This window comes from Monodelphis domestica, chromosome 5 (assembly GCF_027887165.1).
Source record: "Monodelphis domestica isolate mMonDom1 chromosome 5, mMonDom1.pri, whole genome shotgun sequence".
NCBI classification, from domain to species: Eukaryota; Metazoa; Chordata; class Mammalia; order Didelphimorphia; family Didelphidae; genus Monodelphis; species Monodelphis domestica.
In genome coordinates, this window is record NC_077231.1 from 149,875,489 (window position 1) to 149,898,604 (window position 23,116).

The following is a 23,116-nucleotide window of genomic DNA, read 5'->3' on the forward strand; positions in this document are numbered from 1 at the left end:
ACCCTTTTGACTCCCTGATACTGCAATAAATCAGGGAAATATAAAAAAGCCCTAACCCTAAGAATTTCAAGAAGTGATGAGCTAGATTGTCCACATTATCTTTCCTTCTTCAAATGAACCTTATTATTGGTTTACAACAGTAAATAGACATAAACACATCACATAAATTTGAAGAAATAGTCCAAAATTTAACTTAACAGACATTGTGAAGTAGTTGAAGGACTCAGGATGAAATTCAGTGAATAAAGACAAAAGGGCATTGTTGTTCAGAGAAAAAGTAAGTGCTAAAGGATGAAAGGACTACATAGGCTAAAAAAGCTAAGAAAATTGATAATGTGAATGAACGCCATAAGAAAGCAAGGTGGGAGGGATTAATAAAGAAGGCACAATAAATCTGTTCCTGAAGATGTTGGATGTACTTTAAAAGTTGAAAGAATCAAGTTTGAGGTCATTATCTCTGTACCTGCTTGAATTTGCATTAATTTTCTCATGGTCTTGAGTTCTTGAAGAATGGCCTGCAAGGTTGACTGGCAGTTACAAGTACAGCAGTTTGATCCAAATGATGAATTCACTGCTGGAAGTTCTCCTAGGCATAAAAGAAAAAAATGAGAGACTCCAAACCAAAAAATAAAATTTAAAGAGAGAAAAAAATGTAACTTGACAGGATTTTCATGCATATACTGTTATTATGGAACCATGCCTAAGAAAAATGTACCTGATAATTTTCACAACCTGAATTTTGGGGTCTGATTTTATCCAATTATTTAGACTTCCATATTGTAAGGTGCATGCTGCTTCATGGTTTGGCAAAGACTGCATGCAAGTATGAACACAATGCAACCTCACAGCAGGCCTCTCTATTGTCAGACTAGTATATCTAAGATAACAATAGCAGAGAAATTCATTATAAACACTTTCACTTTATTATACATAAAAATTAGCTCTAAGAAAGAATAGACTTACAAAGAACTGGTAGTTGTATATGCAATAAAGATTTATATTAAGAATTAAATGAGAACCTAAACTCAAAAATAGTTTGAATACTAAGAATAATGCTTCATAATACAAATAATAGTAGGTAAAGTAAAAGCTGAGAGATTGTTCTAGGATGGGGGAGAACATGAAAGGTCATGTTCTAGATGTATGGAAGAAAGTATGTAGGTGTACAGTACTCCCCTCAACTTTTTGATAAAGGACATTCTACATTTTTTTATATCTCCTCCGGCTTCCTTTCACCCATCACTCCATGCCCCTTTATTTCACATCTCTTCTACTTCCTTTCCTGATAGCTGTTGCAGCAAAATTGCACAATTCATTACTACTTTAAAACTCCTTCAAATATCAATATTCATCTTCACTGTCCTGAAAAGCAGAGTATGGAAGAACACTTGAGATTTTTTTGACAGACATCTTATATATAAAGTCCAATTTCATTTCTACAACATGAATTCTAATCCATGTAGCTTCTCTTGACCATGAATACAGTTAGAAAACTGGCCATAGTAAAACTACTCTTGAAATACCTTTTAAATTTTGATAGCAGAAAATTTTAGATTCAAAATTGTAGCAAATTGACATATGAAGACTTAAAAACTATATGTGACTTAATTGACATATATAGTCAATACATATCTAATAAAAGTATAAAAGCAATAAATACTAAAAATGTTTTCACATTGATGCATGGGGAATTTATGTTGTAATGTCTAAAATTATTACAAAAGTTACTAAAGTAAATCCATAAATTATCCTGCAAATTGCAAAATAGAATTTTGCTTTCCAATTATGAAGGAAAGGTTTCATACAGAAAAAGATGATTTTGAAGTTTTAAAAATCATTACTTTCATGTCAACAGAGTTTGGAACGTCTTATAGAATATCCTTTGTTACAGTTCCTAGGTACTGTCCTTATCAATTTTAAAGGACAAAGGCAGCCTTTTCCAACTTCTTATAAATCATTTTTTAATTTTAAGGAGAACCAATTTTTTCTTTTTATGGAGGAATCTTTAAAGAGCCATCTCCATCCATCCTGGAAGTAAGCCAGCATGTGAATTTGATACTGATTTGTATAATAGTTGAAAGAAAGAGATGACACAAATACTACCTTGCTGTTTCATCAGCAGGTATATTCACAGTAGTTCTTGCATTTGAACTAGTTATTGACAATTATAGAAACATCATAAAAATGTTTAAATTACAAGAACAGATTAAGGTTTTATTTTTCTTGAAGGGTACTAAAAATCAAGTTATAAAATCTGATTTTAATAAAATTAAATTAAAAAGGAAAAAGTATCTTTGGGATCTTAGCCCTCCAAAAAACTGAAAATGAACTCTCCTTTCAAATACATTCTTATTTATCTCTTTCCTATACAAATCAAGGCTTCAACAATGTATAATTTACATAAAGGAAAATAGAGAATATATCAATGGGTAGGATATTAAAATGTCAGGGAATACTAGTTATTATTTCCCATATATTTTCTTTCAAAACTTCCCATGTTAAAAAATTGACACTATAATTACATGAATTTTCCTTTAAGTGAATTATTTTTGATGCTAATCAAGCTAAGCTATAAAATATGGATTGCTGGTTCAGTAGCTGAAGTCTAAGATTAAAACAGTGGTTCCTCTTTGGACTCAGGGTTATAAAGTCCTTTTCTTAGCTATGAATTCAGTCTCCCTGGCACACTCTGCACTGATATTACAGAAAAATAAAGGAATAAGCAAAAGGAAATATATATATGTCACTCTACTAGGTAGCCTCTTTTGGGAGCAAAGGTCAATTTTCTATCATGCATATGAGGAAACTGTTTCTGCCTTTGTTACCCACCCCCACTCCTATGCCTGGAATGTACCCTTTTGTCCATGGAAATCCTACACATCCATTCCCTAGATGCTACCTGCCCCATTAAGTTTTCCTGAATGCACCCACCTACACATCTCCATCAGAAATAGTCTTCCTCTTTGGGCTTTGCACACAGTGCTTTACTTCATGCTTTTCAATTGCCCTTGTACTTAAATAGTGTGTGTGTGTGTGTGTGTGTGTGTGTGTGTGTGTGTGTGTGTGTGTGAGTGAGTGTGAGAGAGAGAGAGAGAGAGAGAGAGAAATAGAGAGAGAGAGACAGAGACAGAGACAGAGAGAGAGAGAGAGAGAGACAGAGAGAGAGACAGAGAGAGAGAGATTCCACCCACAGGCTAGCTTTATACTCTGTATAAAGTGCTAATAAGTGTTTAATAAAATCGAATAATGAATAACTTAATTTCTTAAAGCAGTATCTCTGCTTCTAACATAGTTTAGTCAAGTAAGCAATGCCTAATTCTCAAAACAAGTTAAAAACTTTCATGGATTTCAGTATAGTTTGAGATATTTCCAATCTTAACTTTGAGATTTTTCTCTCTTCTAAAATGATTTGGCTGATTCTTGTGATTAAAAGTTTACTGTACTAAAGCCAAACAAATAAACTATTTATGTCACAAAGTTTAACAAAGAAAATTAGAACAGAAATTAAGAACATACCATTGGATCCTCCAGTAGTTTTGGACTGATTCTGGAAAGTTTTAGATCGGGTTCCATACTGCCCTGGGAATTGGCCAATTGGAGATGGTAACTCATTCCATGTACCACTAGGGGAAGGGTGGAGGCTCTGTGAGACCTCAGTGGAAGAATTCAAACGTTGAGCCCAAACTAAATCTAAATCCTGGGGTTCTTCCTTCAGTTTTTCTCCCTCTTTGCCAACACGCTGATAGATTCTTCCAGTGCTGTCATTCAATAATCTTCTCATCCCTGTAATTTGTTTTTTAATTTCCATGCTTTCATCTCCTAATGAAAACAGAGTCAGAATTATCACTACAAATTAGCAAAAAGAACTCCCTCCATCTCCTCCTGCCCACACATGAAATTATTGATTTCTAATTCTAGTTTTTAGTGATATAAATAATGCATAAATAAACCTACTAATTCTATCCTGGCTATATTAGGAAAAGACTGAGTTTTCTCATGGTAAAGGGTTTCTTGAATTTGCTTTATCTCATCAATATTTTCCAAATCCTTTGCAGTAAGAGAGTACTTTGTTTTCTGCTAAGTAAGCATAAGGCAGAAGACTAAGCAGAGGGTGAGGCCATAAAGATAAAGCCTTCTTTTCACTCCACTGCCACTTATTTACTTTCTAATGCTGGTTAGATCCCTTTACTAGTTTATATTTTCTACATATAGACAATACTAACCTGGGTTCCCATCTCCTACTTCCCCAGCTCTCTAACCCAGTCCCATTTCCCAGCAAGTTTTTGGAGAAAGAGCTTATAATCATTAGGAAGTAAGTTTTTGTGGGGATGAGAACTGCATCATTGCTAATATATGATAAAAATGCATGGATCAATGATTCTTCTGTTAAAAATATGTTTTCTAACACCATGCTTTATTATCAAATATCTTATAAGTTCCTGGAAATCACAGACAGAGCCAAAAAGGACCAATCAGTTTACTGGTGATGAAACTGAGGCTTAGAAAGATCTGATCATCACACTGGTAGAAAATGGTAGAGCTGTGCTTTAAGCTTAGATGCTCTGATTCCATGGGATCACAAGGAATAAGACACAACTGAACAACAGCAGCTCAGGTTCCAAATCAATTATTCTTTTCACGCTATCACACTAGCAGGGACTATGCCATATTCTGTATCTTATCTCATCATTTAACAAAGTAAACTATACATAATAGAAGATAATTAATAAATATTATTTATTGAATGGTGAATAAAAATAGAAATAATAAAGGCACTGGGATTCATTTTAAAAATTGATAACTCCTTAAGAAACTTCCAGGCCATTCACTTTCTTCTCTCCCCTCCACATGGTATGGGGCAGTAGTTCCTCAACTTTTTGGTTTGTTCATAATAAGGACAATGATGGCTCTCTAAAGACAGCATCCCAGTCACTCAAGTGGATATTGCATATAATCCAGGTATGAGGTAATGAAAACCTGTAGAGTGGTAGAAGTGTCTGAGAAGAGACAGGGATATATTTGAGAGATACTGCAAAGGTAAAATCAGAAGCTTGGATATGGAAAGTGAGAGATAAAGTGAAGAGTCCAGGATGACTCCTTTATTGCAAGCCTGTGAGCCTGAGAGTATGGTATTGCTCTCTATAGTAACAGAAAAGGGTGGGTGGATGGGGTTAAGGGGGGAAAGATAATGATTTATATTTGGGATGTATTGAGTTTAAGATAGCTACTAGACATCCAGTTAGGGATGTTTAAAATGCAAGCTAAAGATGTGAGATTAGAGGACAGGAGACAGAATGGAGCAGAAAAGGTAGATTTAGGAATCATCAGGATAGAGATAGTAATTAAACTCATGGGAACTGATGAGATCACAAAGTGAATTACTATAGACAGAGAAGAGGAGATCCAAGAAAGAATTCTGAATGACACCAATGGAGACAGAGATGGAGCAGTAGGATAGAAAACCAGGAAAGTGTGGTATCCCCAAAATCTAGACAAAAGAGAGTACCAAGGAAGAGAAAGTAATCAATAATGTTAAAGGATGCAGCGAGGTCATGGAGAATGAGGATCTAGAAAAGGCTTTGGATTTGGCAACTAGGGCATCATTAGTAACTTCTGAGAGAGCACTTTTGGTGGAATAGTAAGGTGAGAAGGTCTTTTGTTTTGTTTTGCTTTTATTCAAGCCTTGAAGAATCAATTCCATTTCACACAGAAGAAACACAATCTGAAGTATTGTGGCAGTCTGCATCCTATAATTCTACACACAGACAACTCTGGATTTCTATGGGCAACAATGTTCTGTACCATCATATGCTGGGTATACATTGCCCCTAAGAAAATCATGAAGGTTGCTACTATCAAGGTTGCTAAAGAGAGTGAGAGAAGAGAAAGTCGAGGCACCTATTGTTAAAAACGTTTTTGAGTTTGGGCACAAAGGGCAAAAGAAATACAGGATGATAGAGGTGATGGAAAGATTAGCAAGTGTTTTTTCCCAGGACAGGAGAAATATGAGCATCTTTGTAGACAGTGAGAAATAGGCCAAGAAAGAGGGAGAGAATGAAAATAAAAAAGATATAGGGATAAAAAGAGGGCAGTCTTTTGGAGGAGATATGATGGAGGAGTAAAGTTACTTCACTATGTGTGACAGATGAAGGAGATAATGGTGGAAGGTACTTGAGTTATAGAAGAGGAAAAGGAAAAAGAGGGAAATTCATGACAAATGGCATCACTTTTTTTCCTGAAAATGAGGAAAGGTTCTCAACTGAGAGGTTAGAAGGAAGCTGTGGCACATGAGGTTAGAAGAGGTATGAAAAGATTTGGAAGAGATATTCTGAAGAGTCGGACACTGAATAGATAAGGGAAGTAAAGTAGGATTGCCTTACAGTAATGAGAATTCACTTTAAATCATTTAACAAAAATCTGTTATGGATCCAATCAGAGTTGTGTGATTTTTCTCCACCTTCATTTAGCAACAATTGTGTAGGAGTGATGATGGTGAATGGTGGCAGTGATCCAAGGGTAAGGCTTGGATGGGTGTAACTAGCAATATAATAAAGGGGTAAAGAATTCAAGAGAGGAGGATCTAGTTGAATTGGTTCACCAAAGAGTCAAGATGAGGAAAAAAGGATAGGATGTCTAAGGCAAAGAAGAAAACCTGAATTGGGCATCAATTAAGTAAAGATAAAGTGTGGGGTAATGAAAGGGACAGCAGGAGAGGTGAAAAAAAAAGAGATTATGGTTGGGTGAAGAAATTTCAGAATTCTTGAACATGGTAAGACTAGAGGTTGTATCTTCCCAACTCTTCGGTGCCTGAGCCATGCAAATGTCCAAAGCACAGCTTTTTCCTCAGGCTAGTCTGGCCCTTGATACAAACTTAAGCAGTGATTCAAGGCTTACTCTTTCTCGATTACATTGCAACTAGCAAGGAAATAAGAACTTCTCTCAAGTATCTCCTTAACCTAAATCAACTTTGCCAAGAGAAGCTCTGCACTCAAAGGACTTTTTAATTGTGGTATTGGTCTACTATACATTCCCTATAGAAAATTACTAAACACTATTTGAGGTTATTGTGAAGCACCATGTAATTATAAAGTATTTTCAAGAAATAATGACATCATTAGGGAATGCTAACCCCTATTGGGAACTATTTAATTGAACCATAATTGGAGTAAGAGTATTTAGTCTATAGAGTCTCAGCTTGCTACCTGCTACATGTATTACTCTAGACAAATAACTTTCTGGGCATCAATTTCCTCATCTATAAAGTAGAGAGAAAAATCTTTCACTATCTACATACATAGAGAACTGGCCTAGGGAAGTCAAGACAATCTGAGCTTGAATCCTGCCTCAGTCACTTACCAGGTGTGTGACCTTAGGAAAGTCATTTAAATTTTTCAGAGCCTCATCCTCCCCACGTATAAAACAGGTATAACAATGGTGCCTATTTCAAAAGTTTTTATAATAAATTGATAATAAAAATGAAATTGATTATATGTACATATAAACTTCTATATTAGATACTTATATATCATGTATATTTATATATAAAATCTCATTTGAATCATATATAATTGCAAATATTAAGCTGCTATATAAATGGTAGTTACCATTATTTTTATATAGTATATGTAATATATGCAATTGAGAGTAGAATTCTATCAACACAAATTAATGACTTTAAAATAAAAACAAAATGCAAAATTTAAAAATAAAATCCTAGCAAGAATAATATACTAATATATCACAAAGATCATACACCATGACCAGGTGGGATTTATACCAGGCATTCAGAGTTAGTTCAATATTAGGAAAACTATTGGCATAATCAACCACATCAATCACGAAAGCTGCAAAAAGTCATATGATTATCTCTATAGAGGAAGAAAAAGCTTTTGACAAAATACAACACTCAGTACTATTAAAAACACTAGAAACCATAGGAATAAATGGAGCATTCCTTAAAATGTTAAGTAATATCTATCTAAAACCATCAGCAAGTACTATCTGTAACAGGAATAAGCTAGAAACCTCTTTAATAAGATTAGGGGTGAAGTAAGAATGCCCATTATCACCACCATTATTCAATACTGTACTAGAAATGCTAAGCTATAGCAATAAGAGAAGAAAAAGAAATCTAAAAGAATCAAAATAGGCAATAAGCCAATGTGGAAACCAAACTACCCTTCTTTGCAGATCAACCAAAAACTAGTTTAAATAGTTAACAACTTCAGCAAAGTTGCAGTATATAAAATAAACTCACATAAATCATCAGCATTTCCATATTACCAACAAAGTCCATCAGCAAGAGATAGAAAGAAAAATTCCATTTAAAATAAATGTAGATGACATAAAATACTTGAGAGTCTACTAACGAAGACAAACTCAGGAGCTATCTGAATACAATTACAAAACACTTTTTACACAAATAAAATCAGACATAAACAACTGGAGAAATACTCATTGCTCATGGTTAGGCTGAGCCAATATAATAAAAGAGAAAATTCTACCTAAATTAATTCATTTATTCAGTGCCATACTAATCAAAGTACAAAAAGTTATTTATAGAGCTAGAAAAAATAATAAAATGCATACAGAAGAACAAATGGTTAAGAATATCAAAGGAATCAATGTAAAAAATGTGAAGGAAGGCATTCTAGCAGTACCATATCTCAAAATATATTACAAATTAGTAATCATCAAAACAATCTGGAATTGGCTAAGAAATAGAGTGGTGGATCAGTGAATGATGGATGAGGTATCCACAAGCAGGAGTAAATGACCATAGTAATTTAGTGTTTGATAATTCCAAATAACAAAGATTTTGGGCCAAGAACTCATAATGTGACAAAACTGCTGGGAAAAATGAAAAGCAGTTTGCCAGAAACTAGGTATAGACCAACTTCTCATACTCTATACCACTGGATGCATAATTTAGACATAAAGGGTATTATCCTAATGAAATTAAAAGCACATGGAATAGTTTACCTGACATCTATGAATAAAGGAAGAATTTATAACTAAGCAGGTAATAGAGAGCATTGTAGGACATAAAATGAATAATTTTGATGATATTAAATTAATAAGTTCTTGCACAAATGAAACCAGTGCAGCCAAGATGAAAAGGAAAGCAGAAAACTGAGGGAAAGTTTTTACATGAAGTTTCTCTGATAAAATCCTCCTTCCTCAAATATATGAAGACCTGTGTCCAATTTATAACAGCCATTCCCCAATTGATAAATGGTTAAAGGTTATGAAAACATTTTTCAGAAGAAGAAACCAAAGCTTGTTTGCCATGGAAAAATGCTCTAAATTACTGCTGATTAGAGAAATGTAAATTAAGGCAACTCAGAGACTTTACCTCACACATATTAGATTGGCTACCATGATAGCAAAGGAAAATGACAAATGTTGGAGAGGATGTGGTAAAATTGGGACACAGCTGTACTCTTAGTGGAGTTGTGAACTGACCCAACCATTTTGGGGAGCCATTTGGAACTATATCCAAATGACTATAAAACTATCCATACCTTTTGATTCAGAAATACCACTACTAGGTCTATATTCCAAAGAGATCAAAGAAAAAAGAAAAGAGTCAATTTCTACAAAAATACTTATAGCAGATCTTTTTTGTGGTAGCAGAGAATTGCAACTTAAGAGGATGTCCATCAATTAGAGAATGGCTGAACAAGTCGTGGTAAATTATTCTAATGGAATACTACTGTGCTCTAAGAAATGAAAGGCAAGATGATCTCATAAAAACCTGGAAAGACTTACATGAACAGACGCAAAGTGAAGAGAACAGAACCAACCAAAGTAAGAGTAATAATATATGATGATCAACTGTGAATGACTTGACCATTCTCAGCAAAATAATTATTTAAGACAATCTAAAAATATATATTATGGAAAATGCTATCCACTTTGTCAAAAGAACTAATGGAGTCTCAAATGCAGAGTGAAACATTATCTTTTTAAACTTCATTTTTCTTTGGCAACATGGCTAATATGGAAATGGTTTGCATACCTGCACATGTATAATTTATATCCAATTGCTTGCTAAATCAGGAAGGGATTAGAGAGGGGCCAGAATGAATTTGGAACCCAAAATTAAAAAAAAAAAAGTTTAAACTGTTCTTACAAGTAATTTGAAGAAATAATATAAAAATTTTCACTAAAAATAAAATAAAATAAAGACAGTTTTGGAGAGGGAGGCACTAATAACAATAGAGATGAAGAAAGGCTTTGTATACTTGGTTTTGAGCTTAACTTTAAAGGAAACTAAAAGATTTTAATAGATGAAAGTGAAGAAGTGAATACATGCTCAGAAATGGGAGATAAAAAAACTGGACACACACCTGCACAATCGCAAGGTCCACTGATATCTCAGAGCACTGAGAAGTCATTTTGTCCATTCTCTAGTTCTAGGAACTAGGAAGGCATTTCAGATTTATCCCTTAGGCTTCTATCCCTCCACCTTCAGGAACAATAGAAGTCATGAATTAGAGAAATTCCTGAGATGGCCTACAAAGAATGACAACTATTTCAGATTCCTAATCCCATATTAGTGGTCCAAATGAGGTTATCATAAACCTGTTCAAGTCTCAAAATTGCCCCTTTATATAAACACCAAAAGAAAAGGTGTTTGAACCTCAACATACCACTGAAAGAATTGCCAATAGTATAAGGAATTCTACAAGAAAATATGACTCTAGACCTATGTCTGGATAAAAAGCTTAAGGATTCTTGAGAATTCCAAGAATCAACTGACATTAGGAAAGTCTTGAAAACTACAGATTGAAGTCTTTTGTCTAAGAAGGTTAACATTTTCCTTTTGAAGATTTTTATATGGGACACCAGGAAAGTAGGCACTCGTGGGTCTAGAAAAACTGCCTAAGAGACAAGAGGAAAATAAAAGTAGTTAAGATTTGATACTTTTAGGAACAAATCTTATTAAAATCCTATCCCATTGATCTACTCCACAGGTCAGCCTCATAGGTAAGAAATTTCTTGCTACTTTTATGAAGACCCTTGCTTGCTTAGGATTCAAAGGTAGCAGAATGGATTATTTTTACATACTACTATATCCTATGAAATATATGAGATAATTAAAATACATAGGAAATACAATGGAAGCACATTATACACTTTTTTAAAAGTTCATGGATAGGAAAGAAGCCAAATATATCTCATAGGATATAGAAATATATAAAAATTAAGGTGTATCTAGAATTTCTGTAAACTACTGCCTGCCTAAACTTTAAATGATTAGTTACAATTTAAGAGATTAGTTTAAGGAGAACTATTTTTGAGCATATATTTGTTTGATTATATCCATATTGTTGTACTGCTAAGACCAAAAAAACATGTAAAAGTGGATATGTGTTTCTGATAAATTAGAGTTATTTTCAAAGGATGATTTGTTAAATTCCTATTACATATAAACAGATAGATTCACAAAAATACATGAACATCTTTATTGTTATAACTAGTGATTGTTATCATTTGGTCGTTTCAGTCATGTTCAACTCTTTGTGACTCCATTTACAGTTTTTATTAAGTGTCTGAGGCTAGGTTTGAACTCCTAAAGATGAGTCTTCCTGACCTCAGGCTCTGTATTCTATTCACTGATAATAGTAATACTTCTGGTTCTACGACTAATAATCACAGGCTTTGTAATTTAATTTTTCATATTTTTATATTTAACCCTCCCCTCCACCCCCCGTATGAGGTTGGAAGCTCCCAGAAACAACATAAGTTCTTAAACATTTTTGTGTAACAGTCTCCTTTAGTAATCTATTGAAGGCTATGGACCCCTTTTCAGAATAATGTTTATAGACACAGAAAATTAAAATACATAGTAAATACAAAGGAAATCCATTATACACTTTTTTAAAAAAAGTTTATAGATAGGAAAGAAGCCAAAAAAATAAGTTTGAGTTTGATTTTGCTATTAACTAGTTGTAAGACATTGGGTAAATCATCTAATTCCCTGAGCTTTGGATTCCTTTTTTTTTTAATTGAAAAAAATTTTATTTTGAACTTAATCACCAAAATTCATAAAAAATCACCAATATTACCCCAAAGTGCATTTACATACACATAGCATAATATAAAAAGGGGACTTTAAGTAAAAGCATGAATTTCCATTTCATACTGCTTGCTGCTTTATTACATAAGTTCTACATATTACTTTCAAAACTGTCCTGCTTATCTGTGCTTCCTCAGAATTTTTTTCCTGTTCTCTTCTATAAAAATTTTAAAATGTTACAATAGCCCTCTTTTTGGACTTTTATTATTGCTATCTCCATCTCCTTGCCCCACATAAAAACTGAAAGAAATTAGGGGGACAGCAAGATCTTGTAATAAATAATGGTAGTTAAGCAAAGAGAATCAATACTGATCATTTTAAAACATGTATGACTGCATGCATTTATATCCATAATAGATATTTGTTTAGTTTAATGTTATACAGGTTCTTGGAAAACACAAACTAACAAATTAGGCTTCAAGCAGGTGTTGACCCTTGGTGGACCATGAGAAAGAGATATGTACCAAATGATTACATAATAAAAAGTCCTATTTATGCTGCCAGACTATGACTATAGGAACAAAAGGGGAAAAGACTAACAGTCACCAGAATCAAATACAGTGGATTCAAAAGAATGAAGAGTGCAGTCGAAAGTATCTTTCAAGTAAGGCTTCACTAATGATCTCTGAGCAAGTGGTTTCATTACTGTGAAGGAAAATAACCACACAGCAAGTACGAATAAGAAAGCTTAGAAAGTATAAGTTAATATTTTAAGAGTTTGGCCATGAAAAATAAGGGTAAGAAAAGATGATCATGTAAGGTAAAAAGGCAAATCCATTTAGATGAAAGATGGAATATGGTTTATGAATAGAGAGGACAATTTAGCAGTGTGAGAGAACATTCAATGACACTAGAAAAACAGATTAGGGCCAGGTTGTGATAAGCTTTAAAAACTAAAGAGAAATGTTTCTATTCTATTCTAGACCAGTGGAATTGACTGAGTAGAAGGGTGGCGTGGTCAGGTTTGTGAATAAGGAATTCACTTTGGCAGTTATGTGCTGGATGGATTAGAATGGTAAGAGACTTGGGGTTGTTGCACTAATATAGTAGAAAAGTGACAAAAGTCTTATCTAAGGGGGTAGCTATAAAATTGGTAAAGAGGTAAAAGGGGTGAGAAGTTGTGAAAGTTGAAACAGTAAGAGTTGACAACAGATTGGATATGTGTGGTTCAGGAGAGTAACAGATAGAAGAAAATGCCAACCTGAGAGACTGGAAGGCTGATGGTGCCTTTCAACAGAAATAGTGAAGTTTGGCAGAGGGGAGAATTTGTGAGGGAAAGATAATAATTCAGTTTTGGACATGTTGAGTTTGAAGTATTCAGGACATGCAGCTGGAAATTTTCAAGAGTAACTGATGAAGCTAGACTGGTGCTGAGGGTACAGCTCAGGGTTAAATATGTATATGTGGAAGTCATCTGCAAAGAAAATAAAGATTCAATCAATGGGAGCTGATGAGGTAATGTGAGCATGGGAAGAGAGAAAAGAAGAGGGCCTTGGACATAACCTTGTGGTATATTAAGAGTAAAGAGGTGAAATGTAGATGATTAGCCAGCCATGGAGACAAAAAAGGGGTCAGAGATGAAGAACAAAAAAAAAAGTGCTGTCATGAAAAACCCAGAAAGGGGAAGGGTGGTCAGTAGTGTTAAACATAACAGATAAGTTGGAAAAATGAAGACTGGGAAAAGGCCATCAGATTTAGCAAGCAAGAGATCTTTGGAAATGGAGAGCTATTTCGGGTTGAGTGATAGCATTAGAAAATAGAGTATAAAGGGTTATGGAGCAAGGAGGAAGAAAAGAAGTGGAAGCATCAAGTATTGACAACTTTTACCAAAAAGTCTGGCTGAGAAAGAGAGGAAGAAATAACATATTGTGAGAAAATAATTTAAAGGAATGGATAGTCTCATGCAGATTATCCAAGAATGATGAAGACTTAGGAATACTTGAAGGCAACAAAGAAAGAACCAAAAGACTGAGATGGGAGGTTCCAAATAGAAAGATGGTTGAGACTATGATTTGTTAGAAAAGATGCCAAAAGCTGGGACCAAATATATGTATGCAAAAGGGTTGGCTTTGGCAATAAGTGGTGCCTATCTTTCAGATTGAGCAAAAAGTAAAAAAAAAAAAAAAAGAGTTGGGGAATAAGTCAAGGGGTTTTGAGATGAAGAGAAAGGGAAGAGGGAGTTCATGTCAAAAGGCCCCAGTTTTCTGAGTAAGGTAAGAAGCAAGAGAAGGGATCAGAGAGGTGGAAGTGGTGGAGCCTTGGAGAAAGAAGAGAATGTATGAAGTAGTTCATACAGGGAAATGAAAAGAGGGGACACAAAAGGTTTTTTAAGGAAAGAAGCATTCATTAAGGACCTATTGTGTAGTAAGCATTTTACCAAAAATGCTTTACAAATATTATCTTATTTTATCCTTACAATCTGGAGAGGTAGATAATATTATTACTAATATCACCATTTATTTACACATTGAGAAAACTGAGGCAGACAGAGGTTAAGTGACTTGCCCAAGGTCACTTGAACTAAGGTTTTCCTGAAATCATGAATCACATACTAGTAAGTCTGAGGCTGAATTTTAATTTGGGACTTCTGGATTTCAGACACAACATTTTATCTTTGCATCACCTACGTACTTCTCAACAAGAGCCCAGTTGAGATCAGAAACTACATCTAAAATGGAAGATCATAAGTTCCAGGTTGGGTAAAGGCAATGAAGACACTCAGGCTGATTAAGTAGATTCCAATTCACCCTTCAAGGTTTATTATATGTTAGTCACCTTCATATCCACTATGATCTAGTCAAAATGATCTTCTTATTCCTCAAACATCTCCTTTCTACTTCTCTACATGTACAGGTTGTTTTGCAAGCCTAGAATACATCTGCTCCTCATCTGAACATCTTTAAATCTCTAGTTTCCTTTAAAGCTGACATCAAATACCACTTCCTACATGTTACCTTTCCTAATGCTCCCAAATGCTAGTACTGATTCCAAAAAAATTATCTTGTTTTAATTTGCATATGCTTATATCAATATACATCTTATCTCCTCTGATACTATACTAACTTCTTGAAAATAGGGACTGTTGCATTTTTGTCTTTGTGTCCCCAATACCAAGCAGAGTGCCTGGAACATAGTAGACTTTCAAAAAATGCTTGATGATGACTGAGAAATGGAGGTGTGAACCAAATTCAAAAGTCACTGAAAAGGATTTGGGAGTATTAATAATGTTAACGAATAAAAACGACAAAGAAAGAAGCATTCATTAGAGAAAAAATTGTTGTGATTAGTGGAACTGATTTGGTACACAACATAGAGAAAAATAATGTTTGATAAAACCCAAGGACTTAAACTGCAAGAGAAAGAAATCACTAACACAAACTTCTGGGAAAACTGGAAAGCAGTCTGGCAGAATTTAGGCTTAGACCCACATTTCATACCATAACCCACAATAAGTTTCAAGTGGATGCATGATCTATGTATACAAGGCCACATCAATAACAAATTAGAGGAAGAGAGGAGGTGCCTTTCACAACTACAGCTATATGAAGAATTCTTAACCAAAGGATTAAAGGATCATAAAATGAACAATTTTGATTACATATAGTTGAAAAACTTTTGGGAAAACAATCAATAGAAGGAAATATTAACTGAGAAACAATCTTTAAGGCAAATTTCTCTGATAAGGGTTGATATCCAAAATACATAAGAAATTGTTAAAGGAAACAGATCAAAAGCCATTTCCCAACAGATAAAAAATGATCAGAGAATTTGCCAGTTCTCAAATGAATGCATACTAACAACCATAGGGAAAATACTATAAATCATTATTTTTAAAAAAGAAATGGAAATTAAAACAATGATGAGGTTCTATTTCACCCTATCCCGCTAGTAAAGAGGATCAAAAAATGTAAAACGACAACTATTAAGGAGGTTCAGTGGATAGAGTGCTGGACTTTGGAGTCAAGAAAACAGAGTTCAAATCCAGCCTCAGATACTTAGTAGCTGCGTGATGCTGGGCAAGTCATTTAACCTTTCTGCCTCAGCTTCCTTATCAATAAAATGAGTAGGAGAAGGAAATGGCAAACCAATCCAAGACCTTTGCCAAGAAAACTCCAAATGGAGTCATGGACACAATGACAACAGAGAGGCTATGGAAGGCCAGGCTCATTTAATAAAAATAAGTAACAATTACTAAGTGGTATAGCTTATACCACTATTGTACATATTCTCCAAAAAGAGGAGAGGGCACAAAAAATATTTATAACAACACTTTTTGTTGCAGCAAAGAAATTGAGAACAAAGTGGTCACCTATCAATTTAGGAATGATTAAACAAATTATTGTATCTGAATATAAAGGAGTATTACTGTACCATAAGAAATAAGAAAAGGTATAGATTCAGAGAAACTTGGGAAGACTTGTATAAAGTAAAGCAAAGCAAAGTTAGCAAAACTAGGAAAAAATGTATACAATGACCATGATATGGTAAAGGAAAATAAGTGAGAAAAACTTTATAAGTCTTACAAGTTCAATGACTAATCATAGGATTCTAGATTGATGATGAATCTTGCTTCACACCCCTTAGCATATAAATCATGGCATAGAAGTGAAGAATGGCATTGGCAGGGATAGCCAATCTATGGATTTGTATTGCTTGTCTAGACTTTATTATAAGGCAGGACTTTGGGGGGGGGGGCTAATGGGGAGAGATAATAGTGTAGAGACAAAAGAGGATAGTTAATAGTGAAGTAATTACGGAACTATTTGAGTCATACACATAAAAGAAAATAAGTAAGTTTATAAAAAGACACAGGCAAACAGGGCACTATTGGAACTTTGTTAAATTGAATATTTTTTTAAAAGATGTCCTAAAAAAGTCATACACTCCTCTTTTTCAGTTCTTTGGATAAGTAAATATTTGTTCATGTTTCTTGGGTTTAATGATGACTTTTTTTTAAAAAAAGAAGCTATTTTTGGTGATGTGGTCAAACAATAGTTTGGAAGTTTTGGAGGGTAATAAAGATTTATGACAACTCCTATATCCATCAATCTGGGAAGTGGAAAAAGACAAGGATTCCACTGTATACAACTTGAGCATGTAGAATAATCATTAATAGAAAACCAAGTTTTAGTTAAAAGGCAGAGATACAAAGGAAACTTAAAGAAAAGGTGGAAGATCTATAATTTATTTACCACAAAACTGGGGACATATTAAGGAGATTTAATTTTGTAATCAGAGGAATTGATGAAAATGACTATGTTGCTCAAATATCTTTAATCCAGTGATTGTTGTTAATACTTTCTTTGTTGTGGTGGTTGTAAGTGATACTTTGTTTTATTAAACAGGGTCTATAGAATAATATGTAATCATTACAGAAATCACATGTGCCAATAGCATATGTAGCTATGTTTATATATTTTAGAGGTCATTTTCACTTGAAATTTGTTGAAAACTTTCAACACATTACTATCACCTTCAAAATTCCTAATGATTCCTTATTACTTTTTAAATCAATCTGGTGAAGTTAAGGGCAACAAGGTAGTGCAACGAATAGTAAGTAGTACTAGGCCTCAAATTAGGAAAACATCTTCCTGAGTGTGGCCTCAAACGCTTGCTTGCTGTGTGACCCTGAGCAAATCACTTAACCCTGCTTGCCTCTGTTTCCTCATCTGTTAAAATGAGCTAAAGAAGGAAATGGCAAACCACTTTTAGTACCTTTGCCAAGATAACACCAAATGGAATCCAGAAGAGTCAGACATGACTGAAAAATGACTGAACAACAAAGGTAAAGATAAAATTCTCTCTACTGCTTTTCCTTCCTATCTTTGTACCTTTTTGATAGCATACCAAAAAATATTTCATATGCAAAAAGACCTACCATCTTCTCTTATCAAAATAAACAGATGATTTCCTCTAAAAAATTTCATAATATCTATTAGTGGAAGCACTATTGATTCATTTTCTTTTGTATATGTGAGGCTGATATATGACTGTTTACTTTTCCTTCTCCCTCACCTCTTATATTCACTAAGCTGGATTGTTTATACATACACAATATTCTGTTCATATCTCAACTCTCTGAGTAGTCCCAATGTCAACAGTCTAGTACAAACCCTCCCTACACCCATGGGTACAATGAAACAAACTTCCAACCTTTCTTTTCAGTTAAGTTCTCCTCTCTTTATTATTAATCCTTAACATGACTACCAGATTAATCTTTTCCAACGCAAAAGTGTGATCATAAAGTTCAAATCCTTAGCCTGGCATATAGTCTTGCACGACCTGACAGCATCCTGATTTTGTGGGCAAGTAAAAAATTTCCTCAAGTACAGGCATACCTTGTTTTAATGAGCACTGCTTTATTGCATTTCATAGATAATGCAAGTTTTTTTTTTCCTTTAAGAAAAACCTCAGCATGTTGCATGGACCCTGAGGTGGAATTATGTGAAGACATAGACAAGAGCTGCACAAGACAGAAGATATGGATGGTTAACAAACTATACTATTGGAAAGAGCCCACTTCAGAGATCTCACAGATTCATTAAAGTGATCATTAGAGAGACTGTTCAGTATCATGGAAAAAACCTGGCACTTTGAATCAAGAAGCCTTCTGTTTACAATTTCTAGCACTTATTAGTTATGTAACCAGAAGCAAGTTAACCTCTCGAAGCCTCAGTTTCCTTACTTTCAAAATAATAACAATAATATCCATAGTACTTCTCCCCCACCATGTTGTTATGAGAATCATATGACATTCATAAAAACATTATGGAGACTTTAAAACTCTACATAGATTCCACTTAGTATCATGATCATTATTATGGGTGTTTCATTTCATTACTATAGGTATGTTCATATTTACCAAACTACTATGATAGGAGGGATAACATCTCATTGAAAGATTGTATCTTCCCTAAGATTTGATGTTGCTTTCTGTACACAGAAGGCACCTGATATTTGTTAAATAGAATTGAAGAAGTAGAAAACGAAGATGTTTCTGGATTAGAAGGAAAAAATGGACCCTCTGATATATAATTCTCTTTCATGCCTGTCCATCCCATCTAGCTCCAGGCCATGGCTTTTCTTAAGTTTGCCATTAGGTTTCCACTTAATGTACTGGGCTCTACATTTTTAAAAATTAAGGATTCAAGAAATTCACAGTAAAGTGAGTAAAGAGATCATAGTAGATCTTGTCACAAGTCCAGAATTTCTTGGCTTAACTAATAAGAGTAAGAAAAAAAATTATGTGGAATATAAGGGAGACACTATTCTAAATAATATAGCTGAAGTTGGCACCTTTACTTCAAATCCAGATTAGCACAGAGATGTTATCAGGTTTTCAATTGGCAAGCCTCAGGCACAACAGTCATGTTTACAAGTGACATATGAGTCTAGGATTCATAACTCAGTAGTGAATGAATCTGAGTAGTACTAGACTGACACATAAAGATAGTGGAAGGACTGGAGTGAGTCCCTTGATGGATTAACTCAAAAACTATAAGGTATGGGATACATAGAGACAAATAAGAATGGAACCTGTTGGAAGCCATTGTTGATAGTAGGAAAATAAATCACACGTAAGAAAATGCTAAATAGTCAAATGTAGTTAAGTAATATTTGTACTTAAGGATTTGCATTCCATTTTAAATGAGAGGATATCAGGACAGTTCTTTAATTTACTTAACAAATATTGAACTACAACAGGCAAAGCATGGTACTAGGTGCTCTAAGAGATATAAAGGAATGAGAAATAAGGTCCCTGATCTCTAATAATTTACAGTCTAGGTCAGTGATGATGAACCTATGGCATGGATGTCAAAGATGGAATGCAGAACATACTCAGTGGGCACTCAGCCACCCTCCCTCCCCACCCTACTACCCCCAGAGTTTGTTACTAGAAAGGCAAAGGGACTCAGGTGGAGCTGTTCCCCTACCCCCTCTCCACTGTGCCTGATGACATTTTTTTCACATCACCCACCCCTCTGCCCAACAACCCAATGGGAGCACTTTCTCCCTCCCCTGTGTGGGGTAAGGGGGAGGACAGGGCACAACCAGCACTTTGTGGGAGGGAGAAGCATGACACATGGTCTCTGGGGGAGGGGGATCAGCATAGCACTTGGTCTGGGGTGGGATTGGGGCCTGGTACTCCATCTCTAAAAGGTTCACCATCACTGATCTAGATGAACAGATAAGACATATTCTCTCTCTCTCTCTCTCTCTCTCTCTCTCTCTCTCTCTCTCTCTCTCTCTCTCTCTCTCTCTCTCTCCCTCCCTCCCTCCCTCCCTCTCTCTCTCACACACAAACACACACACACAGCCTTATGCTATGTATACATAATTATTCTATTCTCCTAAGAGGAACATAGAACTGTTTCAGTGTTCTAGCACATTTACAATTATCTTTTAAAATGAACATGATCTATATTGTCATATAAATTTCATTCAATATAGAAAATGTGAATACTTTTAAACCTATAAAGTTTGTGCTTAAAGGGTAGAAAAAATGGAACTTACTCTAATATGTCATGGAAACACATAGAAAAAGGCTTCCAAGAACTGACAAATGATATCACTGAAATACTAATGATAGAAGTGAATTAAGCATATCCTCTACTACCTTTGCAGTATTCTTATAGTACTTAATAAGTTTTCATTTAACAATAGATATAATTTTTATAATTTTATGTTGGTAACAGACAATGTAACTCAATATAACTTGATATGCTACTTCTCTGTTAAATTGGCTGCACAGAAAACTTTTTTTTAAGAATACCAGTAACAAAAAGGTATAAACTTTCCTCTTTAATGATGTTTTCATTTAAAAAATTGATATTAATGGCAAAATATGGAAGAATATTACTAAATTCTGACATAGTGGATACTTGATTAATGCTGAATGTAAAAAAAATCTAGGAAACTAAATATGTATGCATTTAACAATTCCATCTTCAATATAAACATTAATGATGATAAAGATAAAAGTAATTGATCTTTATACAATGCCTTTTTTCCAAGAAGCTAAAAAAACTTTATTGACTTTGGATATGAAAGCACATCAGGAATTGCTGACAAATGACTACATTTTCAAAAAATCTAGAAATACTAAGGGTAAGACAGCAACTAGAGTGAAAATTGTGCAAGAGGCATGAAGGCATAATGGCACTTTGTAGTAGCAAAAAATTGGAAACAAAGTGGAAACCTGTCAGTTGGGGAAGAGCTGAACAAAGTAGGTTGTATAAATGTAATGGAACATTATTGTGCTGCAAGAAAGGACAAATGTGAAAAATTTGGAGAAATACGGAAAGGTCTGTAGGAACCAGCACAAAGTAAAATAAACAGAATCAAAGAAAGAAAATATTTAATGACAACTTCTTAAATGAAAAGATCACAAAAAGGAAGCCAAACTCTTAGTAATGGAAAAGACAGTATTGGACCCAATGAATAGAAAATAAAACATCTTAGCATGGCCAAGGAGCAAGGGACCACTAGGGCAGAATGTTGTATATGCTATCAGATGTAAAAAGTGTTTCTACTGTTTTTGATTAATCATCTTTCTTTGTTATAGGAATGCAGGTGAAGGGGAGTCTTTTCCAGAAATTACTTCAAAATAAGAGACAAAAACAAAGCATAGGTAAAAAAAATATTCTAGAAACAACTAAAAGGACTAACAATGAGATACAAGTGGCAGCATACTTCTACATGGACTGCAGAGAAAATCTTCCTTTTCTCCAATATAGGTAGATCACTCTTTATAGTCAAATGTGCCTTCATGTAACACCACTATCCTGAGAAAAGTATACAACATAATTTTCTAATTAATCCTCCAAAGAAGTGAAAAGGCAAGTAGTACTTCTCCAATCTAACAAATAAGAAAACTCAGAAACTTGGTTCAAGATAATTAGAGTAAATCTCTGAAAGGAATAAAACTCCTAATTGAGGGTTCTACAGACTAGGCCAGTGATGGCAAACCTTTTAGAGACCTAGTGTCCAAACTGCACCCTCATGCCACGTGTGAACCCCAAGCCTTACCCCAGACAGGTGTGACATGGAAATCACTTTAAAAGGCTGATATATATTAACTGAAGGTCGCCAAGGAATTCAGCTATGTAATTCCTAAATGAAAACTTAAGTCAGCAGTCAACCTTTTATGGAGTTTTTAATTACAAACAGGAGGAAGAAAGGTATTAGAGAGAGAGAAAGGGGAGAGAAGGGAATAGGGCTTAAATACCCCCTCTGCTTAGGCTGAGCCAAAGGCCCAAGCCCTTAGATAGCTGAGGCAAAGAAAAGAGATCAGTCCCTATCACTCACGTGACCAAAATGGAGAAACAGTCTCAGGGGCCTCCACCTCCAGCCTCCTTCAGAGCAAGCCCTCCTCTCAGACCTCTCCAGGAGTTCTCCCTCCAGGACCTCTCTCCTCTCAGCCTCCTTCAGAGCAAAACCTCTCAGTGCCAAACCTCCTCAGAGCAAAACCTCCTCCGAGCAAAACCTCCTCAGAGCAAACCCTCCTCAGAGCAAACCCTCCTCCTCCTGTCCTCAGACCCCGCTATCTTTAAGGAAACCATCTAAGTCCCCTCCCCTCAGTTCTCACATCTACCAATCACTGTCGATGTCTCCCCTGTGCCAATGGTGGCTCTAGCTTAACCCAGGACCGCCCAGAGGTCTGTTTCCTTTGCACATGTCTGTTGAAGGTCATATTCTCAAATAATTAAATCTTGATCTTTGCTGCAGCCCTTCCTAAATCCTGTTACTCTGAGTAGGGTGGAGATTGTAAGTTCCAAGACCTGGTTCTGTCATTCCAAGTATCTCTATTGTATCAATTCTAAAATCAATCATGACTCAAAGAACTTCCTGTTCTATGCTTAAGCATAGGTCAAAGCCCTTTCCATTGTTTATCAAAAGGTTTCTGTCCTAAAGTAGTCTTAAGTAGGGAGGAGAAGGATCCTCCCATGCCAAGGAGTTTCACATTCCAATAGAGTTCTTACTATCAGTAGGAAATTTTTCAAGTATGAAATTTCCCAATGGGGAAATTTC

At 34.8% G+C, this 23,116-nt stretch overlaps 1 protein-coding gene and 1 long non-coding RNA gene across 11 annotated transcripts in view; one reads left to right on the top strand and one right to left on the bottom strand.

The window, feature by feature from the left end:
• BEND7 (BEN domain containing 7) overlaps window positions 1-23,116 on the bottom strand; it is a 160,978-nt gene that overhangs the window by 123,621 nt on the left and 14,241 nt on the right. For 9 of the 10 annotated variants that reach the window (XR_008912578.1, XM_056800838.1, XM_056800837.1 and 6 more), the window contains 2 exons: window positions 3,517-3,819; window positions 464-586 (listed from right to left, as the gene is read on the bottom strand). Coding sequence is in view for 9 of the 10 variants with exons in the window: in XM_056800838.1 (XP_056656816.1) it covers window positions 464-586; window positions 3,517-3,819 (426 nt within the window). In the remaining variant the exon portion in view is untranslated. The remainder of the gene's footprint in view (window positions 1-463; window positions 587-3,516; window positions 3,820-23,116) is intronic. The other variant, XM_056800841.1, reaches the window with a different exon arrangement.
• LOC103100141 (uncharacterized) overlaps window positions 1-23,116 on the top strand; it is a 33,456-nt gene that overhangs the window by 2,595 nt on the left and 7,745 nt on the right. The gene's annotated exons all lie outside the window — the stretch shown is intronic.